The following is a 24,361-nucleotide window of genomic DNA, read 5'->3' on the forward strand; positions in this document are numbered from 1 at the left end:
CATTAAAAATGTTTGTTTAGAACACAAGATGTCTATTAAACACAGTGTATCTACAGTTGTGCTCAAAATTTGCATACCCTGGCAGAAATTGTGAAATTTTGGCATTGATTTTGAAAATATGACTGATCATGCAAAAAAACTGTCTTTTATTTAAGGATAGAAATAATTTGAATCCATTTATTATCACATAGTTGTTTGGCTCCTTTTTAAATCATAATGATAACAGAAACCACACAAATGGCCCTGATCAAAAGTTTACATACCCTTGAATGTTTGGCCTTGTTACAGACACACAAGGTGACACACACAGGTTTAAATGGCAATTAAAGGTTAATTTCCCACACCTTTGTTGTGCCCAAAAGCTTGCAGGGTATGCAAGCTTTTGGGCACAACTGTAAATCAAATCGTTTATTCTTTGTGTTTAGTTCAGTCACTTATAGCACTAAACAAATCAAACAATTGTTTTTGCATATATGACACTATAAACTTGTGCATACTTGAAAATATTGCATGCGACAACAAAGATCCAAGGTATATGCATTTATGACATTGTACATGTATGTGTGTTTGTGTGTGTTGCATTTGTATATACTGTGTCTATTTGGTCAGCAAGATTACATGTTATGCCAAGGAAAGCATGACATGCCATCTGGTATGACTACTTGGCGCAGGAGTTCACTGTATGGTTCCATGACATATTGGAGTGGTTAATTTTAACACTGTGACACCATTTGGCAGAATCAAGCATTTTGCAACCTATCACTCAGTCTATTTCAGTCACTTGCCGGCTGCTAACACGGCACTACCAGGTTAATACACCCACAAGCATACGCACATACAAACAAATGCTTGCTCTGAGCATTACAGAATCACAGGTCCGGTTTACACTTGGTGTTAAGAAGTGTTTCAGGTGATCCGTTTGAAACTGGATGACATTAAATACATTTTTACAGGTTGTTCAATTTACTTAGTTCATTTTGATTAAAGCAACACATTTCTAGAACATTTTGTCACAACTTGACTTCATTGTGTTCTATCCAATTAAATTTGTAAAACTGAAGTTTACTTGATCCATTTGAGTTTGGACTACATGAATACTTTTGTAGCAATGCTGAAACTGGACAGGGGATTTCCATTTCTTAGCATGCTTTGCATGGGGCTGGATGAGGTGAACAAATATTAAAATGAAGTGTTATTTTATACATTTTTGAGCAAGAAGAAAATATGAGATTTATTATTGTTTAATGTTCTGTTATATTGGTATTTAAAAAGAGTGTCTGTTAGGCATGAGTTTTGGGGGTTACTATTGTGGTGAATATTGGCGATTGTGCTTAGGTGGAGGATGGACTTTCATGCTCAAGTGATGTTTGATTCGAGTGCTACTTATCTCTATAAGCAGTTGCTATCAAATTGACAGTGCAACAGTTTAACTGTCCTTACACTTGCTCACCTGGTATATACTAATGGTTAATAAATTAAGTTGGACCAACATAAGAAAATTAATTATTAAATTAAACATTATTAAATTGAGTTTGACTAACATAATAAAGTTGAGTTAAAACTATTATAATATACTATAGAAAACTCCTATCATACAAATGATATTGGCTGAATAAAACTGAATTAATTTGAAAGAAATGAAATTGCTTGTAAAAACTTTCTCAAAATCAATTAAGTAAGGGTAATGATTTATTTTTTGAGTGTACAGGTGTAAACAGAGTCCAAAACATTTTGAGATGTGTCCGCTTCAACCATTTTGAGAGGTGGTTGAAAACATATAATAAGAACAAATTCAACCACACCGCACTTACAGTGTAAACGCTCATGCATTCAAATGTATTCAAAGAACAGCCAAGGACCGCCAACTCACCTGTCCATCAAGTTTTAAACTTTTACTGTTATGTGCAGCAAAATGCCGGAAGACCTTCCACAAAAATTGTTTGACAAAATTAACTTTATTTCAGTTTCATAAAACAACATATTCTAGACGTCCAGAGACAAATTAAGAAAAGTAAAACCTACAGAAAGTTAAACTGTCATAAAAATACGATAATATCCTGATCGGGTGTGAGGAGGCGGCGTATCATTAGAGAGTGATGAAACAGAGCCCGATTTATAAACTTCTAGCTCTTCAGTCCCACAGACTGAGTGAGTCTAAGTGATCAGTCACGTTACCACTTACAAGATTCATTCAAGGGGTGTTTGAATACTTCAGTATGAAAATAGAGCTCTCATCTCACTCCATACCTATATACCTTTATTCTTCCCCTATGCAGTTGCTTCTAACAAAAAGTAAAAGAAACAGAGCTTAGATAACTCCCTGTGTTTTGTAATGAAACCTCTTGAGGAATCAGTGATGGGTAAAGCAGTCCTTAAATAAGGTCCATAAGAATTTCATCCTCCATGACACTGGAAACCGATGGCATCCCAGGATTCTGTGTGACTGGACCCCGTGGACCGGTAGGGATCATCAGTTGACCTGTAAGAATGAACAGAGAGAATATATAAAAGGGTTAGTTCACCAAAAAAGGAACATTTGTCATCATTTTCTCACCCTTATATGGTTCCAAACTTGTATGTCTGACTTTCTTCAGAAAGAAAGATGTTAGGCAGAATGTTAGCTTCAGTGCATCTTTTTTTCCATACAATGAAAGTGAATGGTGACTGAGGCTACCTAATTCATCCTTGCATCTCTTTTTGTGTTTCACAGAAGGAAGTAAGTCATATGGGTTTGGAACAATATGAGGGTGAGTAAATGATGACTTAATTTTAACTATCTCTTTAACTTATTACATTTGATGATACAAAACTATTATCTTAGAAATTCTAAGACAACGAAAAAAGATAGCTTCACAAACCAAAGCAAATGAATATAATATACCAAACCATTAACAAGGTCAGAGATGTGATAAAATAAATTGAGTATATGATACTTTCTTGTAAATAACACATTACCTTGGTGAGGTTGCCTCCACTGAGGCTGCATCTGAGTGCCCCCTCCTGGTGCTGGATGGACCATCTGTTGGATGGGGTGCATTCCCTGCATGCCCTGCATCCCACCTTGCTGTAGAGAGAGAGATAAAGCGGAAAGAGAGCAGATGAATGGCACAAGTGGTTCAGATTTCACAGGTATGGTGTCAACCGGTCTAACACACTGTCCTAACCAGATGTGATGCAACAAGATTCCAGAGACAAGTAACTTGCCTGAACACACTGAATGCGCAAATGCAACACAACCATAGCCAATCAGAAAATATTTGATTTTCAATATACAGATTTGTACAGCGGGATTTTGGAACAATTACATTTCTCAGTGGGCGGGGCTACCCAGCCTAACGTCACAGAAATAGAAACCAAGTGATCGTCAAAATGTCCTGTCGCTTGTCACTTGTGGGTGGTTAGGACAAAAACTCTGATTAAAATGGAAGAGATGTTACTGCTTTTATCACTTGCTGCTTAATCTCATCACACCTGGTTAGAACACGGTGTTAAGGTTTGGTTAAAATACTTGATGAATTAGAAAACAATTGCTATTGAAGTAAACAGCAGTCGTTTGTCAGTGTTCGTCAAACACACTTACAGGCTGTTGCTGGCTAAGGAGGAGGCTGCGGAGTTGGGGATTTGCTCCTGGGTTTGGGAGGCGAAGCATGCCACCAGGAGGCTGGGCTTGACCTTGTGCCACCTGATTGGGTGGGGCACCAGTGACCGGTGGCTGCTGATTGCCAGTTGCAGCAGCTCTCAGCTAATCGAAACCAAAAACATGGTGAGGAGGAAATAAAAGAAGTGGGCATGTATTACATAATTCCTAGTCCTGTGTGAGAGTTATATCATAGGAGAGAGCAGTGAATACAGAGGCACTTTAACAGTGCTAAAAGTGTTAAAGGGGACATACACTTTTGTAGCTTTTATTTCCCAGAAGTCCACTTATAATACAAGACAAGGCTTCGTGCACCAAAAAGTTACATAGCCTAGTCCACATCTCAGGTAGCACCCCCACAGGCTGTCGGAAAATATTCAGTTTTGTTTGAGGCAGATAGTAAACTTGATATCCAAAATCAGAATTGTATATTCTTCTTTGTTTTGAGTTATGTCTGTGAAATAATCAGTATTGATTACTTTTGGGTGGAAGGAAATTCTGATTATAGAATCTACACAGATTTAGCTTATTGCATCTATTTGTTATTATTTCTTCAGTGTTTTCTGTACAACCATTGATGGACACTGATGTGCCATTATTTGAATTATTTCTGTTTTTTTCACCCTGGTCTATTATTGAGATTAACCTGCCTGCCTGATTCAGGTTAACCTGCCACTACATGGCAAGGAAAAACTAAATTATTTGTGGTTGGTTGCTTTACATGTCAGTCAGGCAATCTCTTCCTGTGTAAGTGGATGGCTCCTGGCCAAAATAAGCCGCAAAGTGGACCAGACTTAAAAGGAAAGTTCACCCAAACATGAAAATTCTCTTTTTTTCTATTTCTATTCTATTTTTGAAGAATATTTCAGCTCTGTAAGTCTATACCAGGTGTCTCAAACCACTGGCCCATAGTTTCATACAGCCCACGTGAGTGTTAATAGTTTATCCTCAAACCCGTCCCGCAAATACATTTTTTACTTTCTGCATTTTGTTTTGGTCTTTAATGTTCCCCCTTTGTTCTCTTAAAGGATTATTACGCAATAGCCTAATATATTCCACATGGCTTATACACACTTATCAAAACTAGATCACTTCCATCATGATGTACAGAGCTGTCTGTACTGGAAGCATCTGTTGATGTGACGCGAGTTCAAGTGAAGGCCACTCCGTTTCTATATTTGATGCGTTGTACAGCTACTCAAGTTACTTATTCTGTCCATCCAACTGAACTAAAATGATTTCGTTTACAAATATGTGTTAACTGATTGCTATGTAAGTTATGTCCTTATATACTTAATTAACTTCTCACCGTTACATCAAAGCAGCTAGTGATGTGTCTCGTCTCTAAAAGGGACTGCTACTTCCAATGGGTCTGCCGTTCTAATGAAATACAATATCAGGCAGCATTAGGCTACTCCACTAAACATGAAGAGTAGTCTGCCAAGTATGAATGAGTGATGAGTTGCTCAACTCCGAAAACATCTGTCCACGCATCAATAACTGTAGGCTATAACTGGTAATAACTAAAAATGTTAACCGAGCGCTATTCACTGGCGCGCTCCACCTCTGCTCAGCCTACAGTGCCACGGCAAATGAAATAATATTTTGTTGTAAAATGTTGAGTGAGCAAACGTCCTCTTTTTTGGACCTGAAAAGTGTCCGGCCGGGATTTCAAAACTGGCTAAAAATTTCTAGGATTTGTCTTTGTCTTCATATCGTGCGTACTACAGTTAATACTAGATTACACTCTGTATTTTGTTTGTATGTGTTTACGTGTACTTATGTGATTATTCTGGCATCAGAATTCTCTTGCTCACTCGCTCTCTATGTGCTCTGTGCATACCCTTACCACGTATTTTCATATTTTACTGAAAATGTTGACTGAATTGAGACAACATATCATATATACTGCGAATCAGGGAAATTTAAACTAATATAATGGACAAAAACAGACCATGATGGAAATTTTACAACGCAGTCCATCAGATATTTGTAAAGCTGCCACTTACTGTATGTATCAATTGCAAATAAAAGTCAGAAAAAACCATTAAAAAGAACACGTCAGGCCATTTGAGGGGAGAAACAAGCCCTTCGTATCTATTCACATACTATTCATACTATTATCTGACAAGCACAAAACACGTCAGCCAAAGGGGAGTTTTTATTAAAAATTTGATCTTCAGGGAGTTCATCTGGGCACAGCAGGAGGACTAAAAATGCTAGGATTCACTTGCATTGTATGGATCTATAGAGCCGAAATATTCTTCTAAAAATCTTTGTTTGTGTTCTGCAGAAGGAAGAAAGTCATACACATCAGGGATGGCATGTGTGTGAGTAAACAATGACAGAATTATCATTTTTGGGTGAACTATCCCTATAATGCAGATAGTCAAATGTCTGTCTATGCAAGACTACCCTCTCTCTGGACCTTAGAATTAAACAGAGCAGTTAAAACAGTTTTTGCACTGTACCTTTAAGACTACCATATGTAAATGTCTTCTTTTATGTTTTGCTAACCTCGTCACATTTGAAATGAGTAACAAGTCCCCTGCTAAGTTGCTGAATACTGAACAGGTGTGGATATGTAAATGTGGTGGTCATTTGTTAATATGCTCAAGTTTGTGACATCAATACCACCACACATTTTGAATGACCAGTTTTTGCAGCCAAGTGTCCATAAATGAGATGGATTGACTGGGGAGGAAGCTTCGCATTGTGAATGTTATATTATGTCTGTCTTCATAGTACACTGAACTCTTTTATTTAAAAAGAGAAAGCAAAACAATTAGATGAAATGTCCCCTTTAACACATATGGTGCATTCACTAGATTGGTGCTGAAATAGCAGAAAAACAAGTCGTAAGTTGCTGTGCTCAAATGGGATCCTATGCTCTTTGTAAATGAAATTGTTAATTTAAAAACAGCATGGTGTTATTTGCTATACTGAACAGGCAGTGGGGTGCAAATGTGCACTAGTACACCTGCTTCTATTTTACACTCTTTTATAATTGAACCCCCCCTCAAAATAGTACAAATTATATTATCATTACAACAACTAGAGTAAAAGAACTGCACTGGCCTTGTTATCTCCTTTGTACAAAAGCTCGAATTGTTTGGAAAACATTTAAACAACTTTAGAAGTAAATGCAGGCTAAGTGCATGCTGTCATTAAAGAAAAAGGGGAACATACATTTATGTACGTCCCTCAAGCTTCTGCACAAATTGTTATGCTGATAATATAATTTGTAATGAAAATACAGTAATTGCATTCAATTATAAAAGAGAGCAAAATAGAGGCATTTTCACTTGTGCCCTCAGACTTCTGCACCCCACTGTATTTCACATGGAATGAGAAATATGTAAAGGTAATACGATCTGGCATGTGTAATTGTGTTTGTGAATTTCACCATGTTGTTTTGTCTCTGCTGGTCCTCCATCAGTGTGACCTGACTGACAGAGGGCAAGCCCACCACCACAGACTGAGAGAGAGACAGGGACAGAGAGGGAAAATAGGAGACGAGAGAGGTTTAGAACAGCATGCACATTCCATCTCAGGCAGAGAAGAAATACAAACAGGGTTAGTGCACAGGGCATGAGAGACAGAGAGAGAAAGACTAAGATCAGGGCAGGGGAGAGAGGAGAGGGGAAGTACTGCTGGTTTACCTGCTGCTGCACGCTGCCATGTGTAACAGGGATGGGACCTGGCGGTCTGTTGAGGAAGTTCTGATTGTTTGGGACCTGCCCGGGTTGCATCTGAGCTGCATTGTTCATCTGTCAACAGGACAAGCAGTGAATTACAGACAGAAAGTGGGTGGTGATTTGCACCTACAGTGCCATTAATAAGTCCACACTGAAAACCTTGGATTCAAAATCTACTTTTAACCTGGTAATAAACAGAATGTTGTAATACTTTGAAAAAATTGAATACAAAAATATTTTATGACATAAAATGAATAAGAAATATTTAAGAATTTCTAGGTCACTAATCAAAGATACAAGTTTGTGATATTGATCATGTTAACTCCTTTGTAGGGAAAGTCACATTTTCTGGCTTTCCCTGAAGCACACAAGATGCTCTTTGGAACATTCAGGGTTCCCATTCTTTTCAAGTCACAATTTTCCAGGACATTTTATGCGCCCAACAAGGGTAATATTTAAGCAAAAACACATGCGTCCATTTAAATCAAGCTTTTATTTTGGAGTTTCTGTTTTTTTTTCCTCAACTCCAGATAAGCAGTATGCTCCATGGCCCAGTGTGATTATTAATCCCTGTAAAGCTATGATTTAATGAAATAACTACGTAGTCTGTATGTGCTGTGCACTTCAGAGTTCTCTGCTCACTGTCATCTCACACACACACACGAGCGTGCGTGATGATCATGATGAGGTGTTTTCAGTGTATGAGCGGCCGGCTCTACACATTCATGTTGAAGTGTGCATCACTTGCAGATTATTTATGCAATTAAATCAGAGACTTTTAGTGTGATTAATTGTACAGTCAAACATTCATTTTCATCCAAATATGTCATATTCCATGACATTCTGCGTTTTATTGCTATTGCCATTTTTATGACTAGATTCCGTGTTTCCGCATACTACATGTGGACTCCAATCGTTGAATTATTGAAAATTAATTCACATCCCAAGGTATTAAGGCCGAATTACCATGCTACCAACCCAGTGTGAATAATTATTTTTATTTTTTTTAAATCAGTGGTCCGACCGTCATCGTTGTCTAAGGTTTATAACTCACAGGGATGCAAACTAATGAGAGGCGAAAAATGTGAGAATCACTGATTCACGAACATATTTTCCGGGGTTATTTTTTTAAAATAATAAGCTACAAGTACCAACCTAAGCTTTTTTAATTATTTAAGTATAGACAATTATCTGCACAATTGTGCAGAATTAGCAGCAAAAATAAAGGGTATTTTGCTGTAGCTTGCTTCAGTTTCACAAATTTGTTCAGTTTCATTAATTGATTAGTTCAGTGACCCCTTCTGGAGATACCACTAGGTGGTGACAAATAAGCATCTTATGTGCAATGAGTGAGTCATTGAGTCATTTTGAGAAGTTCATGACCGAAATCTGCCAAGAGACTTTTTTTTGCATTATAAGAACAAAGCAGATATATAATTTCCGTTAAGTTTGTGAACTGCTAAGACTTTTCATCCAAAAAGACAACAATAGTAGTCTAATAATAATGAGTATCAATAATGTCCTTATCTTGTCCTTTATTAAAATTTGCATGTCAAATCTATTGACTTCAGTAGAATGTTTAAGCATCATAAGAACAAAGCAGATGTGTTTTATCATTTTACTACAGTATTTAAACTGTGGAGCATGACTTTTATCAGAAAAGACAAAAGTAGCCTACTAATAATAATTTTGAGTTTCAATAATGTCCTTTCATGATTGTAAAGTGCATTTCACATGAGTTGAGTCGAGGCGTCAACAGTCCCACAGCGTCAAGCGCTGCTTTGCCCTTCCACATGACAAGCATTGCAGAAAGCATCACGGAGGGGCGAATTAACAAGCTTGCCACACAAGAAAGCGGGAGGTGTGCACAATAAAAATTGAAAACAGAGAAAAAAACCTGGCAATTGCTTTGATTGCAGAAAGTAAAAAGAGGACTCGTTTGTCGAGGTCTTAGTGTTTTTTGGTGAATGTAATTACTGAAGTTCAACAATTGGGGTCTCTGGATATTCGGAAATGATAAGGTAATAATGAATTAAAATCAATTCTGAGACATTCAATATCTCTTCATAAATTTGAACAGTTTTAAAATATTTATTGTACTCTCAAAGACATCATTTGTGAGGCAAAAACACTTTGGTGTGAAGTAGGTGCTGAGGTTGCACTGACACGTCACTTCATAGACTTCAATGTCTTCATCAGCGCTGACGCGAGTCATGTAAAGGCCCACAACGTGTATAAACATCAGTCACTTTTTCACACTTCCACCCTTTTCCCTCCATGATGAACAAGGCAGACTCACATACCGATGCTAAAGTAATGAACAACATGCCCCTCTCATTCAGTCTGTTGGTACATGTTCCAAGTCATTCAGTTTGTTCATGAATAAGAAATTTCACGAGTGCCAATTCTCACTGCATGTAGCCAAGCACGCGATTGGCTGTAGCTGTAACCGATCAAGCGATCTGCCTCGGTTGGACCGCGATTGCAAAGCACATGACTGGCTGCTGCTGTAATCAATCACGAGGGTGTTAGCACCCTTAACCGTTGAAGTTGTTTCACAATGCACAGCCACAGACAGAGACAAAACGATAGGTATTTGTGTATTTGACTCCTATTCCGAGTCCCGATCATTATCATGTTTTTGTGCATGTAACGAAAACCTTGCTAGCAACACCTTTAAACTGTTTTATTATTCTAAAATATTTTCCAGGATAAATAATTATTTTCCAGGACATTTAGGTATTTTTCTAATTTTCCATGACTTTTCCACAACTGGAAAACTGCACTGCAAAATTCCAGGTTTTCCAGGATGAGTGGGAATCCTGACACTGTCAAATCATGCTGGGATAACATCAGGATCATCAGGTTTTGTACTAATTTAAATAGTCCATTCCAGCTTAAGCACCTGCTGTCATTGAAGCAAAAGAGAGACATACCAAATACTAAGAAATTCATGTTGATATTCAGTTTAAATTGTTATGCTCATCACATTATTTGTAATTTTAAAAAAAACTACATAAAAAAAAAAAATCCAAATAAAAGCATTTTCTCACAGAATCCGAATTTTGAACGACACTGAATTTCCATGTAGGTACACCGATCAGCCACAACATTAAAACCACCTGCCTAACATTACGTAAGTCCCCCTCATGCCGCCAAAACAGCACCAACACGCATCTCGCTATTCTTCTCACCACAATTGTACAGAGTGGTTGTCTGAGTTACTGTAGACTTTGTCAGTTCGAACCAGTCTGGCCATTCCCTGTTGCCCTCTCTCATCAACAAGGCATTTCCGTCCACAGAACTGTCCCTCACTGGATGTTTTTGGCACCATTTGGAGTAAATTCTAGAGACTGTTAACTGCGTGAATATCCCAGGAGATCAGCAGTTACAGAAACACTCAAACCAGCCTGTCTGGCACCAACGATCATGCCACGATCCAAATCAAGGAGATCACATTTTTTCCCAATAATATGAACATTAACTGAAGCTCCTGACCCGCATCTGCATGATTTTATGCACTACTGCCACATGATTGGCTGATTAGATAATCGCATGGATGATTGTTGGTGTTGTTTGTAAACATGACTGTGTGTTTGTGCTTGTCCTAAAACTGGAACCACTATTTAACAATGCATATTTTATTTTACAATTTTGTTTGTATCTGTTCTCTTGCTGGTTGGAGTGTGCATATATAATAACATTATAACAGTAAAAAAAAAAAAAAAAAAAAAAAAAAAATTGTAGACAGGTTTTATGCAGCCTACACAGCGGCAATTTAACAGACTAAAGGCTTGGTGACGTTTACACTTGCACGACGAAATACAGGAGGAACGCGCGTGCGACCAAGGAGCTCTGTGTGAAATCTGCATGTGCTATGTACAAAGGACCACCCACACTGAGGTCAATGCCAAAAATCGGGTTGCTATTGGCTAACACTGCAATTTCACGTGTTAAAGTTCAACAAACTTGAACCCCACACGAAATCCGTGGAACTTCGCCGTGCAAGTACTGAAAATATTTACAATTTGTTTGTGTATGTGTGTGAAACTCACTGAGCGGTGTTGCTGCACTTGTTTGTGGTTGGTGATGACCTGCCGAATGCCATTGACGAATCCGCTCTGGTCGTTAGGGATGAGTCCCATGAAGATCCTCTTCCGGGATGAGTACAGCAGCATCAGCACACGCACCTCACACGGAGCACTGTGGGGGAAGTGTACACAGCCAGCCTACACACACACACACTATAGATAAACAAATGTGCCAATCTACACATCAAACCAGTGTGACAGCAGAGCTGCCTGGGCCTACATGATTATATTTGAGGACAGGATTAAAATGAACTATGCAGCTGTTTCCCAGACACAGACTGAGTCTAAAACAGAATTTAATCAGTGCTAATGGTGATTCACTACTGACAGATCTCTTAGTCCACGTCAAGGGACCTAGCTCCATTCATTTCCACAGAAGTGCTGGCTATGTGACTTTGCTGATAATATTTTTTTGCAAGAGATATTTGTTTCCATAGTTAAGTGTGAAGCAATCTTTGTTTGCTGCACTGTCACTCAAAAGCAGATAAAGAACTCCCCCAAGAGGCTAAAGAGCATTATTACACACCATCACATTCTCTCTTGAGTAGTGAGAAATGCAAACAATAAAGGTGAAAGAGACACTGATGTAAACCAGTTTAAAGACCTCTGTATAAGCTGCTATAAACAGGTGAGCAGAGATATATGACTTGGACTATAAGAGTTTCTTCCTGCCTGTATACTGATCCTTGAAATGAAAATGATTTAGCTTACAGGAGGAGGCTATGGTGCCATTAGTGTACTCACAAATCCATTGGCCATAATGCGATACAGTCCCTTCAAAGACTCCACATCTTTATTAGTGAAGAGAAATTGCACCATACGTGAGTTCCTGAACAGAGGACCCAGAGTAGTCTATAGAAAGATAGAGGATTAAAGAGTTATAGGCATTCAAGCAAGAATTAAAAATCAAGTTGCACTGTCATAACAGTGCAAAATATTTGGTAAAATTCTGCTTGAAAAGAAACCAAAATATAGACACAGGAAGGAATTGGTTGCGCATCCCCAATTATGATTTAATTTCCAGCAGAAAACCACAAAACCTGGATGTCTAATGATGACCAATCACAATTCAGTATACAAATATTAAAATTACATCAACTCTGGCCGTTTAAATACCAGACATTCTATCAGTGTAAGTCAATGGGAAAATTAAATCTAATTAGATCTAATTAATTCATTTTAATTAAATTAGATTAAGTAGTATACATTTCATGGGGACCTGGGTAGCTCAGCGGTAAAGACGCTGGCTACCACCCATGGAGTTCACTAGTTCGAATCCCAGGGCGTGCTGAGTGACTCCAGCCAGGTCTCCTAAGCAACCAAATTGGCCCGGTTGCTAGGGGGGGTAACCTCCTCGTGATCGCTATAATGTGGTTCGCTCTCGGTGGGGCGCGTGGTGAGTCGTGCGTGGATGCCGCGGTGACACGTTATATCTCCGCGGTAACACGCTCAACAAGCCAGTCTCAGAAATAGGACAGTCTCAGAGGCAACTGAGATTTATCCTCCGCTGCCCGGATTGAGGTGAGTCACTACACCATCACAAGGACATAGAGCGCATTGGGAATTCCAAATTACATTTCATAAAAAATAGATAGCACAAAGAGAAAACAAGCTGATTAAGGAGTAAGATGAGCAGGAGGAAAAGATAAAGCACAGGAAAAAGATGAGGAAGAAGAAGAGGAACAAGGTGAAAAAGGAAGAGGAAAAGGAAGATGAGGACAAAGAAAAAAGAAGAGGAAGGAGTAAGAAGAGGAAAAATAAAGTGGAAGAGGTCAAAGAAAAAAGGTAGAATTCAGAGGAACAGGAAGAAGAGGAATAAGATAAAAAGGAGAATGAGGAAAAAGAAAGAAAAAGAGAATGAGGTAGAAGAAAAGGAAAAAGAAGAGGAAGAAGCAAAGAGGGGTAATAAGAGGAAGGAGGAGGAAGAAGAAGAAAAGGGAGGAGGAGGAAGAAAGATGATGTAGAAAAAGAGGAAAGAAAGAAAAAGAGGATGGGGAAAAAGAAGAGGTAGAAGAAGAGGAAAAGGAAGATGAAAAAAGAAAGAGGAAGAAAAAGCAGAGGGGTACTAAGAGGAAAAAGAGGAGGTAGAAGAAGCAGCTGAAGATGAAGTGGGAAAAGAGGAAGAGGAGGAAGGAAAAGAATAGGAGAAGAGGAAGAAGCCACCTTTCAAGCACAGTAATTAATTCTTCCTGAGGGGAATTAAAGGTTTAGATTTACCAGGAGCTGCTGAGGGATGAGCTGCATGATTAGTTTCTGTGGCCATTGGTCTGTATTTCTACAATCCAAAAAAAAAAAGGAAACAAAAGCCACAAGAGAAATCACAACTCATCCTCTCTAACATGTATTCTACATTATGCAAATCTGCACAAAATGGGAGTCACTCACAGATTCTCCCCTTGGCTGACTTGGACCTGGCAGGGCAGGGAGCGTGTCAGTTTGGTGTTGGAGTCCATGGAGGAAGCCTTGGGCTTCTGCGGTGATTGATGGAGAGAGAGGGAGAGATGGCGGGGGGAGGGAAAACAAGAGGCAGAATAACATGAAGAGGTTAACATACAGACTAAATAAAAACCTTGCTAGCAGAGATGGATGGTGAGGCTCAAGGCAGGAGGTCTTGGTGTAATATACAACCTGCAAGTGCAGCTTCCACAACATGAGAGATCGGCCTGACATTGGAAAAGCTGCAACCTTTTTATATCAATCACAACAGTGCAACTTATGAGTAAACGGACCACTGCCCACCATCTTCTCCATATCAATGGAAAATCAGCCAGGCCTGATACATTTGTGCAGATTTTGTGCCAGAGCTCTAAAACAGACATGGTATCGCTGAAAAACTATGAAACGTGGGGAAAACAGAGGGCTCATCTGCAGATCGACAGAGTTGTGGCAAAGAATTGCTATTGATTTAATTTACACACTGCAGCTTGGCAGTGTTTATGTTTGAGAATAGTGTGCGGTGAGCCGTGTCAACTCGTCCAGATGGTGACTCCATGACAAGCCTCAGCAACAGAGTGTGCCACCGTGCTTGAGAAGCGGCTCTGCTGGCATGTTAGTGAACAGATGGTGATAATGACCACAGCACGTGTGTCTGTGGATTTGTTTCCTGATTGTTTGTGATGACCCATTGTCATTTAGATAGTTGATTGTGTGTTTGGGAGTGTGCATTCCCAAACAGACGTCACCTGAGATGATCTCCTGGACATTGTGGAATGTCAATACAGCTGCATTCATCTGAACAGAAGGACCCTCCCATAAATCACACAGTAATCAAGAAGCATCATCGATCCCATATCAGTCAGGCAACCCACCCACGGGTCAAAAAGATCAATACATCAATGAAACTGGACGAGATAGCTTGGTTTCAGTCAGTCAATTAAATATTTTTTATGTGCCTAGAGAACTACATTTGTTGAAGCGACACTTCCCCCAAAATTGAAAATTATATACTCAACTTTCTGTTGTTCTAAACCTGATGCATTCGGGTTTGAAACAACATTCTCTCAAATTCTCTCTTTTCTGGAACACAAAAGGACATTATGCTGAATGTTAACCTCAGTCATCATTCACTTTCATTGTATAGAAAAGGTGCAATGAAAATGAATGGTGACTGTCATTCTGTGTAACATGTCTTTTTGTGTTCCCAGGAAGACAAGGTTTGGAACAACATAGGGGTGAGTAAATGATGCTGATAAAATTCATTTTTTGGGTAAACTATTCCTTTAAGTGTGTAAAGTCTTACTGGATTAAGAAATACTAAATAAATTATTAATTTGTTTATTTTCCTGCAGTAAGGCAACAGAATCTAACCAATCACAATTAAAGGGATAGTTCACCCAAAAAGGAAATTTCTCTCATCATTTACTAACTCTCATGACTTCCCAGATGTAAGAATGCAAATCGGCAAAAACAAAAGAAGAATGTGAAAGTGGAGATTTATTAAACTTTGATCTGTTATATGGATATGGATTTAAAGACTGGAGTCTAATGGATTGCTTTTATGCTGCCTTTATGTGCATTTTGGAGCTTCACAATTTTGGTACCCATTCACTTCAGGACCTACAGAGCTGAAATATTCTTTGTTTGTGTTCAGCAGAAGAAAGAAGGTCATTCATCTCTAGGATGGCATGAGGGTAATTAAATGATGTGAGAATTTTAATTTTTGGGTGAACTATCACTTTAAGTAGACAAATATTACAATTAACTTATTGCAGTCTTTATATAAAGCACTTGTATAAGTTTCTCACCTCCTGCCATTCTAGAACTCCGCTCCAAGCCACAATCTTACTGGCAACACCTTGCTGTGATCCAGCCTGAGGTGTAGGAACAGCAGGCTGAAAAATAGAAGTACGTTGAAAGTGCAAGAGAGTGATTTTTTTTTTTTTTTTAAAGATGCAGTTTTATCTACAGAAAAAAATGTTCAAGTCTGACCATGCCAGGCTGAGATTGTGGTGGCGTCTGCTGATTGGCTGTGGGCTGCTGTTGGGGGGCTTGAGGTGGTTGCTGATTGGGTGCGGTTGGAACTGGTGGCTGGACTTGTGGGGGCTGCTGTGGCTGCTGGGGTGGAACTTGTTGCTGTGTTAAGACTGGTGGTGATACTGTGGTAACTGTAGACAGGCTGGGTTTACCTCCTGATGGATGAACTGGCGCTTGGCTGAAAGGGGTTGTTGGCAATTGTGGGACTACAAAACACAACGAGGAAAATCAGCACATCGTGTGTTGCAGATGTGAAAAATGGATGAAGGCAAAACACAAGTAGTAGGCAGGGATACAACTTGACTCACATCTCTTCTGCTGATTAGCAGCATCTAGTACCTTCATTGCTGCACTATGGGCTGCATTTAGAGAGGGGTTATTCTATGGGATAGAGAGAGAGTGAGAGTGTTTGTGTGTGTGTGTGCAACAGAAGGACAACCGTCATGAAGTCTCATCATTAGTGTGCAAATCCTTGTTTGAAGCCAGATCCTTCAACTAAACAAATGCATTGTTGCACATCTCATCTTTCACTTAGATCTAGTCAAATGAGTTTATAACAGCAGTTTGTCTTAATCTTAAGAATTACAATTAGGAACCATATGCTGAAGATTAGCATTAACGTGCCTCCAATTAGGCACAGAAAGGTTTAGAATGAGCAAACCAAATTGACCTCTTGGAAAGCATGGTGATTACTCTTATCTCTGTATAGACAGGGTCCAAAATTAACTTTTTATGTCACCCGCCAAAAGCGAGGGAATTGAAAAAATGTACTGGCCATATATATTTCTTACTCTCCATTACAACTTTATTTTACCTCTGAGGTAAAAGTTGTTAGAAGATGTGTGGTAGTCGTTGAGCTTTTCTTTGGTAGACCATTTGTATTGATTTAAATCACTCATGTCATATTAGTGAGGGTCGTTCTTATATTGCAATTCCTAAAAAATTTACCAACTTATCAAAGCCAGGTTTTAGGTGGATTTGGCACTTGACCAGCTCTAATTTTGGATACAAATATCTCTCTGACATGACCACAAACCATCTACTATGAGCATTCTTGCCTTAACGACCACAACATACTGTATATAACTGTTTTTATGTTTAATTATCCATTTTAATGTGTGTAGAACAGATACAGACATTTTTCAAATCTCAAAATTTCACGATTATTAAAATCATGTCACATTTCTGCTGTGTATATAGTTTCCCTTTCAGTTATTACATTTATTTCCATCAGCATGGACATACCGGGTATTGAAGAGCTGTGCTCATTGGAGTAGCAGCTTGGGCTGCAGTGCCCAGTGGAGGCTGAGCCACAGGCAGAGACTGAGGTGGCACAACAGGTGCAAGGGAGACTGCGGCAGAACCTCCTCCAGGAGCGACTGGACACACAAAGAGGAAATATATGTAGAGCAAATCTGATAATGCAATTTGGTCCATCTACCTGCTGACAAACCCGGTTTAGAGATGTAACATAGCACTTTCATATAAAAAGATACCAAGGCATGTGTAATGTATTTCTTACCAGGAAGTGCAATGCCCCTGACCAACACCATGTGAAAAGGGTCTTGGCTGTAGTCTGGGTGTGCAGATTCTGGTGTCCCTGCAACTGAGGATGCTCTTTCAAAAAGAGATCGAAGCGCTGGAAGTTTCCGTGGGGCAATTACAGAAAAGTGGATCCCCCGCTACAGAAAAAAAAAAAGGACAATCAACACAGGCTAATCATATTTACAATAATCATCAAAACAACGTAATTGTCTACTGCAGGGCTATTCAACTTCATCGACAAGGGGGCCAGATGAGAAAAAAAAGAAAAAAAAAAAAAACATCTTCGGGGCAGGCAGGCAAAGCCAGAATATTTTGTTCACGAAAAGCTTCTATCTACAGATATTGTGTTATAGGCATCATATCATATTTGTTCACTATATCAATAAAACATTTGTGTTTATTGCTTTATTTTTTTATCATGAGAAATATTTCCACCTAGCAGGAAATTCCGGGGGGAAAAGGAGATTGAGATTAAAATAAATAAATAAATAAATAAATAAACTTAAAATATTCCATAACAGAGAGAGTAAACCAGACTGATTCTAAAACAACTACTGAACAATAACAGAGAAGTTAACTATGGATGTAATGATTTCAACTTTTAAAATCAAATTTCTTGGCCAAATTAATGAATAGAACTTTTCTGTTTCTCCAAACTCGCGCTTCTCTGTCGTCAATCATTTTGCTTTTGAATTAATCTTCCCCTCCTGTTAAAATGACAGATGATGATTATTTGTAGCACAGCTCTAAAAGCGTCTAAAAATGTGCCGCTCCTGCATGAGACACTGTAAAATCATCAAGATGTGCCGCAATGTCCGTCTAGCATAAGTTTACATAGGAAAACAATTGAAAAACAGCACGAACAAACACAAAAAGCCCCTAAGACAACTCTGTGGAAGCCTGGTGAAAGCTACTGAAAATTTCAAACGGGTCCTATTTGGCCTGTGGGTTGCCAGTTGAATAGGCCTGGTCTGCTGTGTCAGACAGACTAAACCAGTAAAGGTGCTACTTTTGGGGCATTGTAAATAGGTTGAATACAAGTAAAGTGGGACACTCAAGTTTAATCAGCTATCATTGTGTGTATATTCTTCTATTACTAGTTTATCCTAAACTAAAATAGGATGACGTTGATTCAGCCTTTTGGATATTTTTAATACAATGATAATGGCACATTTTTAGAAAGTGTCCCTCTTTATCTGTATTCACCCTAATGAGTGGGGTACCATCTATGTTCAGTATTTTTTTTTAGGTATACAGCAAGTGCATTGCCTTTGAAAAGTACAATTTCAACTTGCAATGATCAAAACATAGCAGCCAAGATTAGCAGAGCATTAGCATGCCAAAAACCAAAGTGAAAGCAATGATGTGCCACAGTGTATGGAAAAAGTGAGATATTACACCAGGATAGTGCTAGCAGCCTTTACAGCTTATACATGTAAAAAAGTGCAGCTTATCTGGCAAATTAGCCTACTAAAAAAATACCATATATAAAATCATGGCATAGACTATGAAAGAACATCAGTACTTAAACCAGCATGATCAGTACAAGACAAATACATTATATTACATTACATAAGGGAAATTACTGCAAAAAACAGTACATTAAGAAACATGGACAGAAATGAAAGTAATATTCCGGGTTCAATACAAGTTAAGCTCAATCAACAGCATTTGTGGCATAATGTTGATTACCACAAAAAAAAAAGGTTTTGACTCATCCTTCCTTTTCTTTATAAAAAGCTAAAATCTGTTAAAGTGAGGCACTTAAAATGGAAGTGAATGGGGCCAATATTTTGAGGGTTTAAAGGCAGAAATGGAAAGCTTATAATTTTATAAAAGCCCTTAAATTAAAATGTACTGTTAAAACTTGTGTATTTGAGCTAAGTTGTTTAAATTGTCATTTTAGGGTATGTTGACATTACATCGTCAAGGTAATGAAGTTGTAAAATTGGATGTAACTTTTCACAAAAAATCATGTTAACAGGCAAATTGTGTATGTCTTGTGGCTATACTTTTGAAATAGTGAGTAGTTTAACATTGATGGATTGGCCCCATTCACTTCCATTGTAAGTGCCTCACTGTAACCTAGATTTTTGCTTTTTAAAGAAAAGTTGGTGCAAGTCAAAATGAATTTTTATGGTAATCAACATTATGCCACAAATGCTGTCGATTGAGATCAACTTGCAGTGTTGTAGTACTCGAGACCGGACTCCACTCCATATTTTCATGATCTTGGACTTGTCATGGACTCGTGAGAAATTTGACTCGGTCTTGACTCGAACTTGAACAAGTGTGGACTCTGACTTAATCCCGAGTCCAGTCGAGCCCCTTTTCAAAAAATATACAATGAAAAGCTTCGACTTATCTGACAAACATTTTTGACTGATAATATCAGAGATCTTGACGTCATGTTCTGCATTTCAATCTGCCGAGTAGAATCAGAACTAGTGATAACCAGTTCACAAATAAATCATTCTATTGAGTCAGTTCTTTACAGCAAACTGGCCAAACAGGTTAGCAAAAAGGTCTGAATCGATTGGCTATTCAGTCCGATTAGTTCATTGGATAAAGTGGATATTTACCTACAGTCAACAAAAAACTTATTTTTTGATAGGTAACTTTGAGAAACTTCTACTGGTGCTGTGTCTTGTTAATAAGGGGTTGTTCACACCAAATGTGTTGTTGCATCATTAGTTAAGAACATTAACTGTTAAAAACGTGTCTCAAGACATCTGTGTTACACTCTTTTCTCTGATAGCACACGTACAACATCCAGACATCTATATGATGTATGTGTTTACTTCTGGAAGACGTCTATTTTACGTTGTTTGCTCATCTGCAATACGTCTATAATGAGAATGTCAATGAGACATTCCGCAAATGAGACGTTTATGGTTTAGAATGATTGTAAATCTGATCTTTTTAAGATGTTTAGCAGATGTTAGATGCTTTCCAGATGAAAAGATCTAAAACAGACATCTCGGAGACGTATGTGTGCTATCTAGGTTCATTGCACTTTGTTGGTCTGAACAGCCTCTAGTCTTTTAGAAATGCTTTAAACATTAGCTACATGAATGCTACACATACTGAAGAAAATGTAAAAATATTTCTCTCAATATCAGAATTTAATGGTTTCTGTGTGTACCCTGAAATGAAATCTTGCAGGCAAAACTAAGCAGAAATGCTTAGTTGACTTACAATAAATGAAATATAGTAGTGCAATTGAGCAAACTGTTAACAAATTGAATGTAAATGTTTATTTCACTTTCTGTGTAAACACTGCCATATTTAATACATTATTGTTTGGTTTTTAGGCCCATTTTAGTTATTGTACAGTTATACTGTATTTTGTAAAGCAGAAATATTAAATGTTAAAATAATAAATGAAGTTTGTTTGATATATGCGCCTATAGTTCTTTAAAATTTTTAATTAAAAATTCATAAAAACTCTTGTTTTAGACTCAGCCTTTACTGGTCTCAGTCTCAACTCGGACTTGGCCCTCTCAGGTCTTGGTCTTGACTCGTACTCGACCCTCTTCTGGTCTCTGTCTTGACTCGAACTCAACCTACTCTGGTCTTGGACTGGACTTGGACTCGGATGAGCTGGTCTCGACTACAACACTGTCAACTTGGATTGAACCTAGAATATTCCTTTAAGAAATGAATAAATACAGGTCGATCAGTGCATACTCACGTCACGTATGATCTGGACCAGGCTATCTGCAGTGCAGCCTGTGTAGGTGACGCTCTCCACAGCTGGCAGTAAGTATGGCGGAGAATTACACAGCAATACACAAACCTTGTGAGTCTGGCCACTGGATAGAGAATTATTGATTAATGATGAATAGTTTGTTTCCTCAGAACTACGTTCAAGAACATGGATTAGAGAAACACTGCACTCACATTTGCTCCCTCATCTTTTTGAAGTCATCAAAGAGCTGCAGGGCCACAGAAAGACCCTCAGCTATGAGACTGCAGCTCTCTGCTCCGCCTCCCATGAATCTGTGCAAAAAACACAAATGTAAAAACTGCAGTTCTCCGCATTTATAGAAGCTATAAAGCTCATTACATATGCAAAAGCATACTTCTAACACATTTTTGATGCCCCATATAGAGTAGCCAGTTATCTACACTGCATATGGCAAGGATATAGCAAATATGATGGAATACTGTATATGAAGCCCTTACTGAATGCTGTCAATCCAGGAGACGAACTCAAAAGCCGAGCTGGTTGGAGCATGGCACTGGACGTAAGATTCTGGAGCGCAATCCACTGTGTTGAAGACCACCAGTCCATACTGGGTACCACCATACTTATACAGGAAAAAATACATCATTTATAATATATCATCAAGTGTAATATTTAAAATGAGTGGTGTAAATGTATCAGGACATCAAACTCACATCTCCTCCAAAATCTGTTTCGGCAGGTGGTCCTCCATTAAAATACCTGTTGTCATACAGAGCAGGTCAGTATAGAAGGCAAACATTTATAAAATCATCTGACAGAATGAATGACAGGCGATGACTCTTACTCTATAGTTGGTAGTATGTAATTCTTCCGAAGTGATTCAAAATATGGACCAAGGTTTGCAGTTCCTTCTATGACAAACACCACATCTGATACCTGATTCAACCCAGACTTAGACGTGGGGTCCATATGGGTCACCATGGGTCTAGAGCCACGACAGACATTAGAATGTCAATTTAACATAGAAGATGTTGTGGACTCCTTATCCTGCACTTGTCCTGAATGTTGTGTGACTCTTCATACTAAAGTCAATGACGAAACTACTCATTTGTGTGTATCTATTATAAAATGAATGGTAATGGTAATGTACCATACTACGATTACATACTGAATATATCTTAAAACCATGTGAGCCGCCAATCTATACAGCATTTTTCATGCTTAAAAACGTAACTCAATAGAATAACTTATTCCGTGTCAAGAAGCCTGACAGCAAATGCCTAATTTTTTATGTATTGTCATCTACTGAATTGGTAAATTCCTAGAAAGACAGCACAAACAAAAATAAAATGTCTATTTTCGCTATGAATGTATGTAGCTGCGGATGTGAACATAAGATAGCATGTTAGCGGTTATCCTAAAATGCTAATTTAGCTCATGTGTCTTACCTGCTAATATTATCAGAACTGACTTTCAACGAGAATAAAGCGGACTATTGCAGTAAGATATTTAAACCAGCCGCTGTTTAATTGTATTTTGAAAGCTTCATCTTAACGTGGATGTAAACCGTAATGACAACAAACCTCCCGATTTGCACTCGGCAATCGACAATATGGTCTGATCGAAGATTGAGCAAATGGACTGGGCTGGTGAGTCGATGTGATCGATTTTTCACTTGCAATATGTCTGTTGTAGTCCAAAACCCGGAAGAGAATTCTCCATGGGTTCCCTCGGGATTTTCCTGTGGGTTTTTTAACTTATGAGTAAAATAAGGTCTGTGGTAAACATTATTTGACGAAACGTGGACGTTTTGTTCTACAACATAAATTGCACACAGTCATACAACAAACGTGAATTTTCGTCCACGTTTCGTTAATGTTTACCACAGACCTTATTTGTAACATATATATACTATATATACTTTATATATATATATATATATATATATATATATATATATATATATATATATATATATATATTTTTTTTATTGGATAATGTGTATCTATATAGTGCATATTGTATACTGTACAGTGTATGTTATTATTTGTATATTGTTGAGTGTAATTATGTATAACAGATGTTTAAATTGTGCTGTGTTAATTTGTTGTTATTGTAAATTGGTACTGTCTCATCACTGTCACGACTGCTATGTTGATCGGAACTGCACCCAAGAATTTCACACACCATTGCACTTGTGTATATGGCTGTGTGACAATAAAGTGATTTGATTTGATTTGATTTTACTCTTAAATTCAAAGACCCCATTATAAAAACCCATAGGAAAATCCGGTCGTGTCTAGAAAGAATCCCTCTCTCGTCAATCTCGCGAGATTCTTCCACGGCGTGAATTTGAAGTCGCACAGCAACGAGGAGCGCAGGTAAAAGATGATTTTAAATTGTCTGTTTTGATGAACAGTCCGTTTTGATTATCAGCTCAAGCTCTGAAATAAATATTTCACATTATACGTTTGATCATTTTAACTTTACGTCTGTGACTTTCGGTCATGAGATATTATTGGTCACTGAGAAGTTAATCAATCAGCTCATTTGATCAGAATCTGATAGGGTGGTCAAGTTGCAGCTTTTTCGCCCCTTGTATAAGAAGTCTCGGGTTCTAATCCACTCAAATGCAACTTTATATTCTATTAAACAAGGACGTATATCTTGAGTGCGGACACATTTATTTGCGTTTTTCTTTGTGATTCGACTGGAAATGAGCACGAGCTGCTGAACACAAACAAAATCTCCTCAAGATTTGTTTGACATTTTCCAGTTCTAAAAGAGATAAACGTCTTTAAACAGCAGCTAATTTCTTTAAACACAAACACTTTTTAATTCATGAATTACTATTAATGTCAATTAAGTCACAATAACAGAATCTAAAATTTAAATTAATGTGTGCCTTACATGAACTTATGTCAAAATATGACTGTATCCAAGAAACATGAGATTTCAAGAAGACAAAAGGATTTCTTAATAATAATAATAATAATAATAATAATAATAAGGCAGAGGCTATTTGCACTAAGTGTAAATAGCAACATCTTGGCACTAAGTGCAAATAGTCTTAGACAGATACTATTTGCACCCCTAATTAAATACTAACAGGGCATCACTGCAGTGTGTTTATTTAGAGTCCCACAGACACCCTACACCACCCTGTCAACCTTTATATTCATTTTATTTATTATTATAAGTAGTATTAAAGAAAAATATGAAGAGT

General features: G+C 38.0%; 1 protein-coding gene across 4 annotated transcripts; it reads right to left on the reverse strand.

Annotated features, from left to right (window-relative positions):
- Nucleotides 1–1,676: 1,676 nt before the first annotated feature.
- On the reverse strand, nt 1,677–22,826 carry med25 (mediator complex subunit 25). Of its 4 annotated transcripts, none has more exons than XM_051716646.1 (20): nt 22,719–22,826; nt 21,980–22,120; nt 21,849–21,894; nt 21,633–21,757; nt 21,348–21,446; nt 21,139–21,259; nt 17,422–17,581; nt 17,145–17,278; nt 16,208–16,280; nt 15,855–16,105; nt 15,671–15,757; nt 13,812–13,897; nt 13,644–13,701; nt 12,171–12,278; nt 11,391–11,564; nt 7,300–7,407; nt 7,044–7,115; nt 3,581–3,742; nt 2,956–3,064; nt 1,677–2,479 (listed from the first exon to the last, which is right to left on the reverse strand). In XM_051716646.1, exons 2-20 carry the CDS (start codon nt 22,114–22,116, stop codon nt 2,373–2,375), a joined length of 2,217 nt encoding a protein of 738 aa, XP_051572606.1. In that variant the 5' UTR covers nt 22,117–22,120; nt 22,719–22,826; the 3' UTR covers nt 1,677–2,372. The 4 variants fall into 4 exon arrangements, with proteins under 4 accessions (XP_051572606.1, XP_051572607.1, XP_051572605.1 ...); XM_051716647.1 differs by having other exon boundaries at nt 13,812–13,894; nt 22,584–22,759; XM_051716645.1 differs by having other exon boundaries at nt 22,584–22,758.
- Nucleotides 22,827–24,361: the final 1,535 nt, after the last annotated feature.

This window comes from Myxocyprinus asiaticus, chromosome 14 (genome assembly GCF_019703515.2).
Source record: "Myxocyprinus asiaticus isolate MX2 ecotype Aquarium Trade chromosome 14, UBuf_Myxa_2, whole genome shotgun sequence".
Classification (NCBI taxonomy): domain Eukaryota; kingdom Metazoa; phylum Chordata; class Actinopteri; order Cypriniformes; family Catostomidae; genus Myxocyprinus; species Myxocyprinus asiaticus.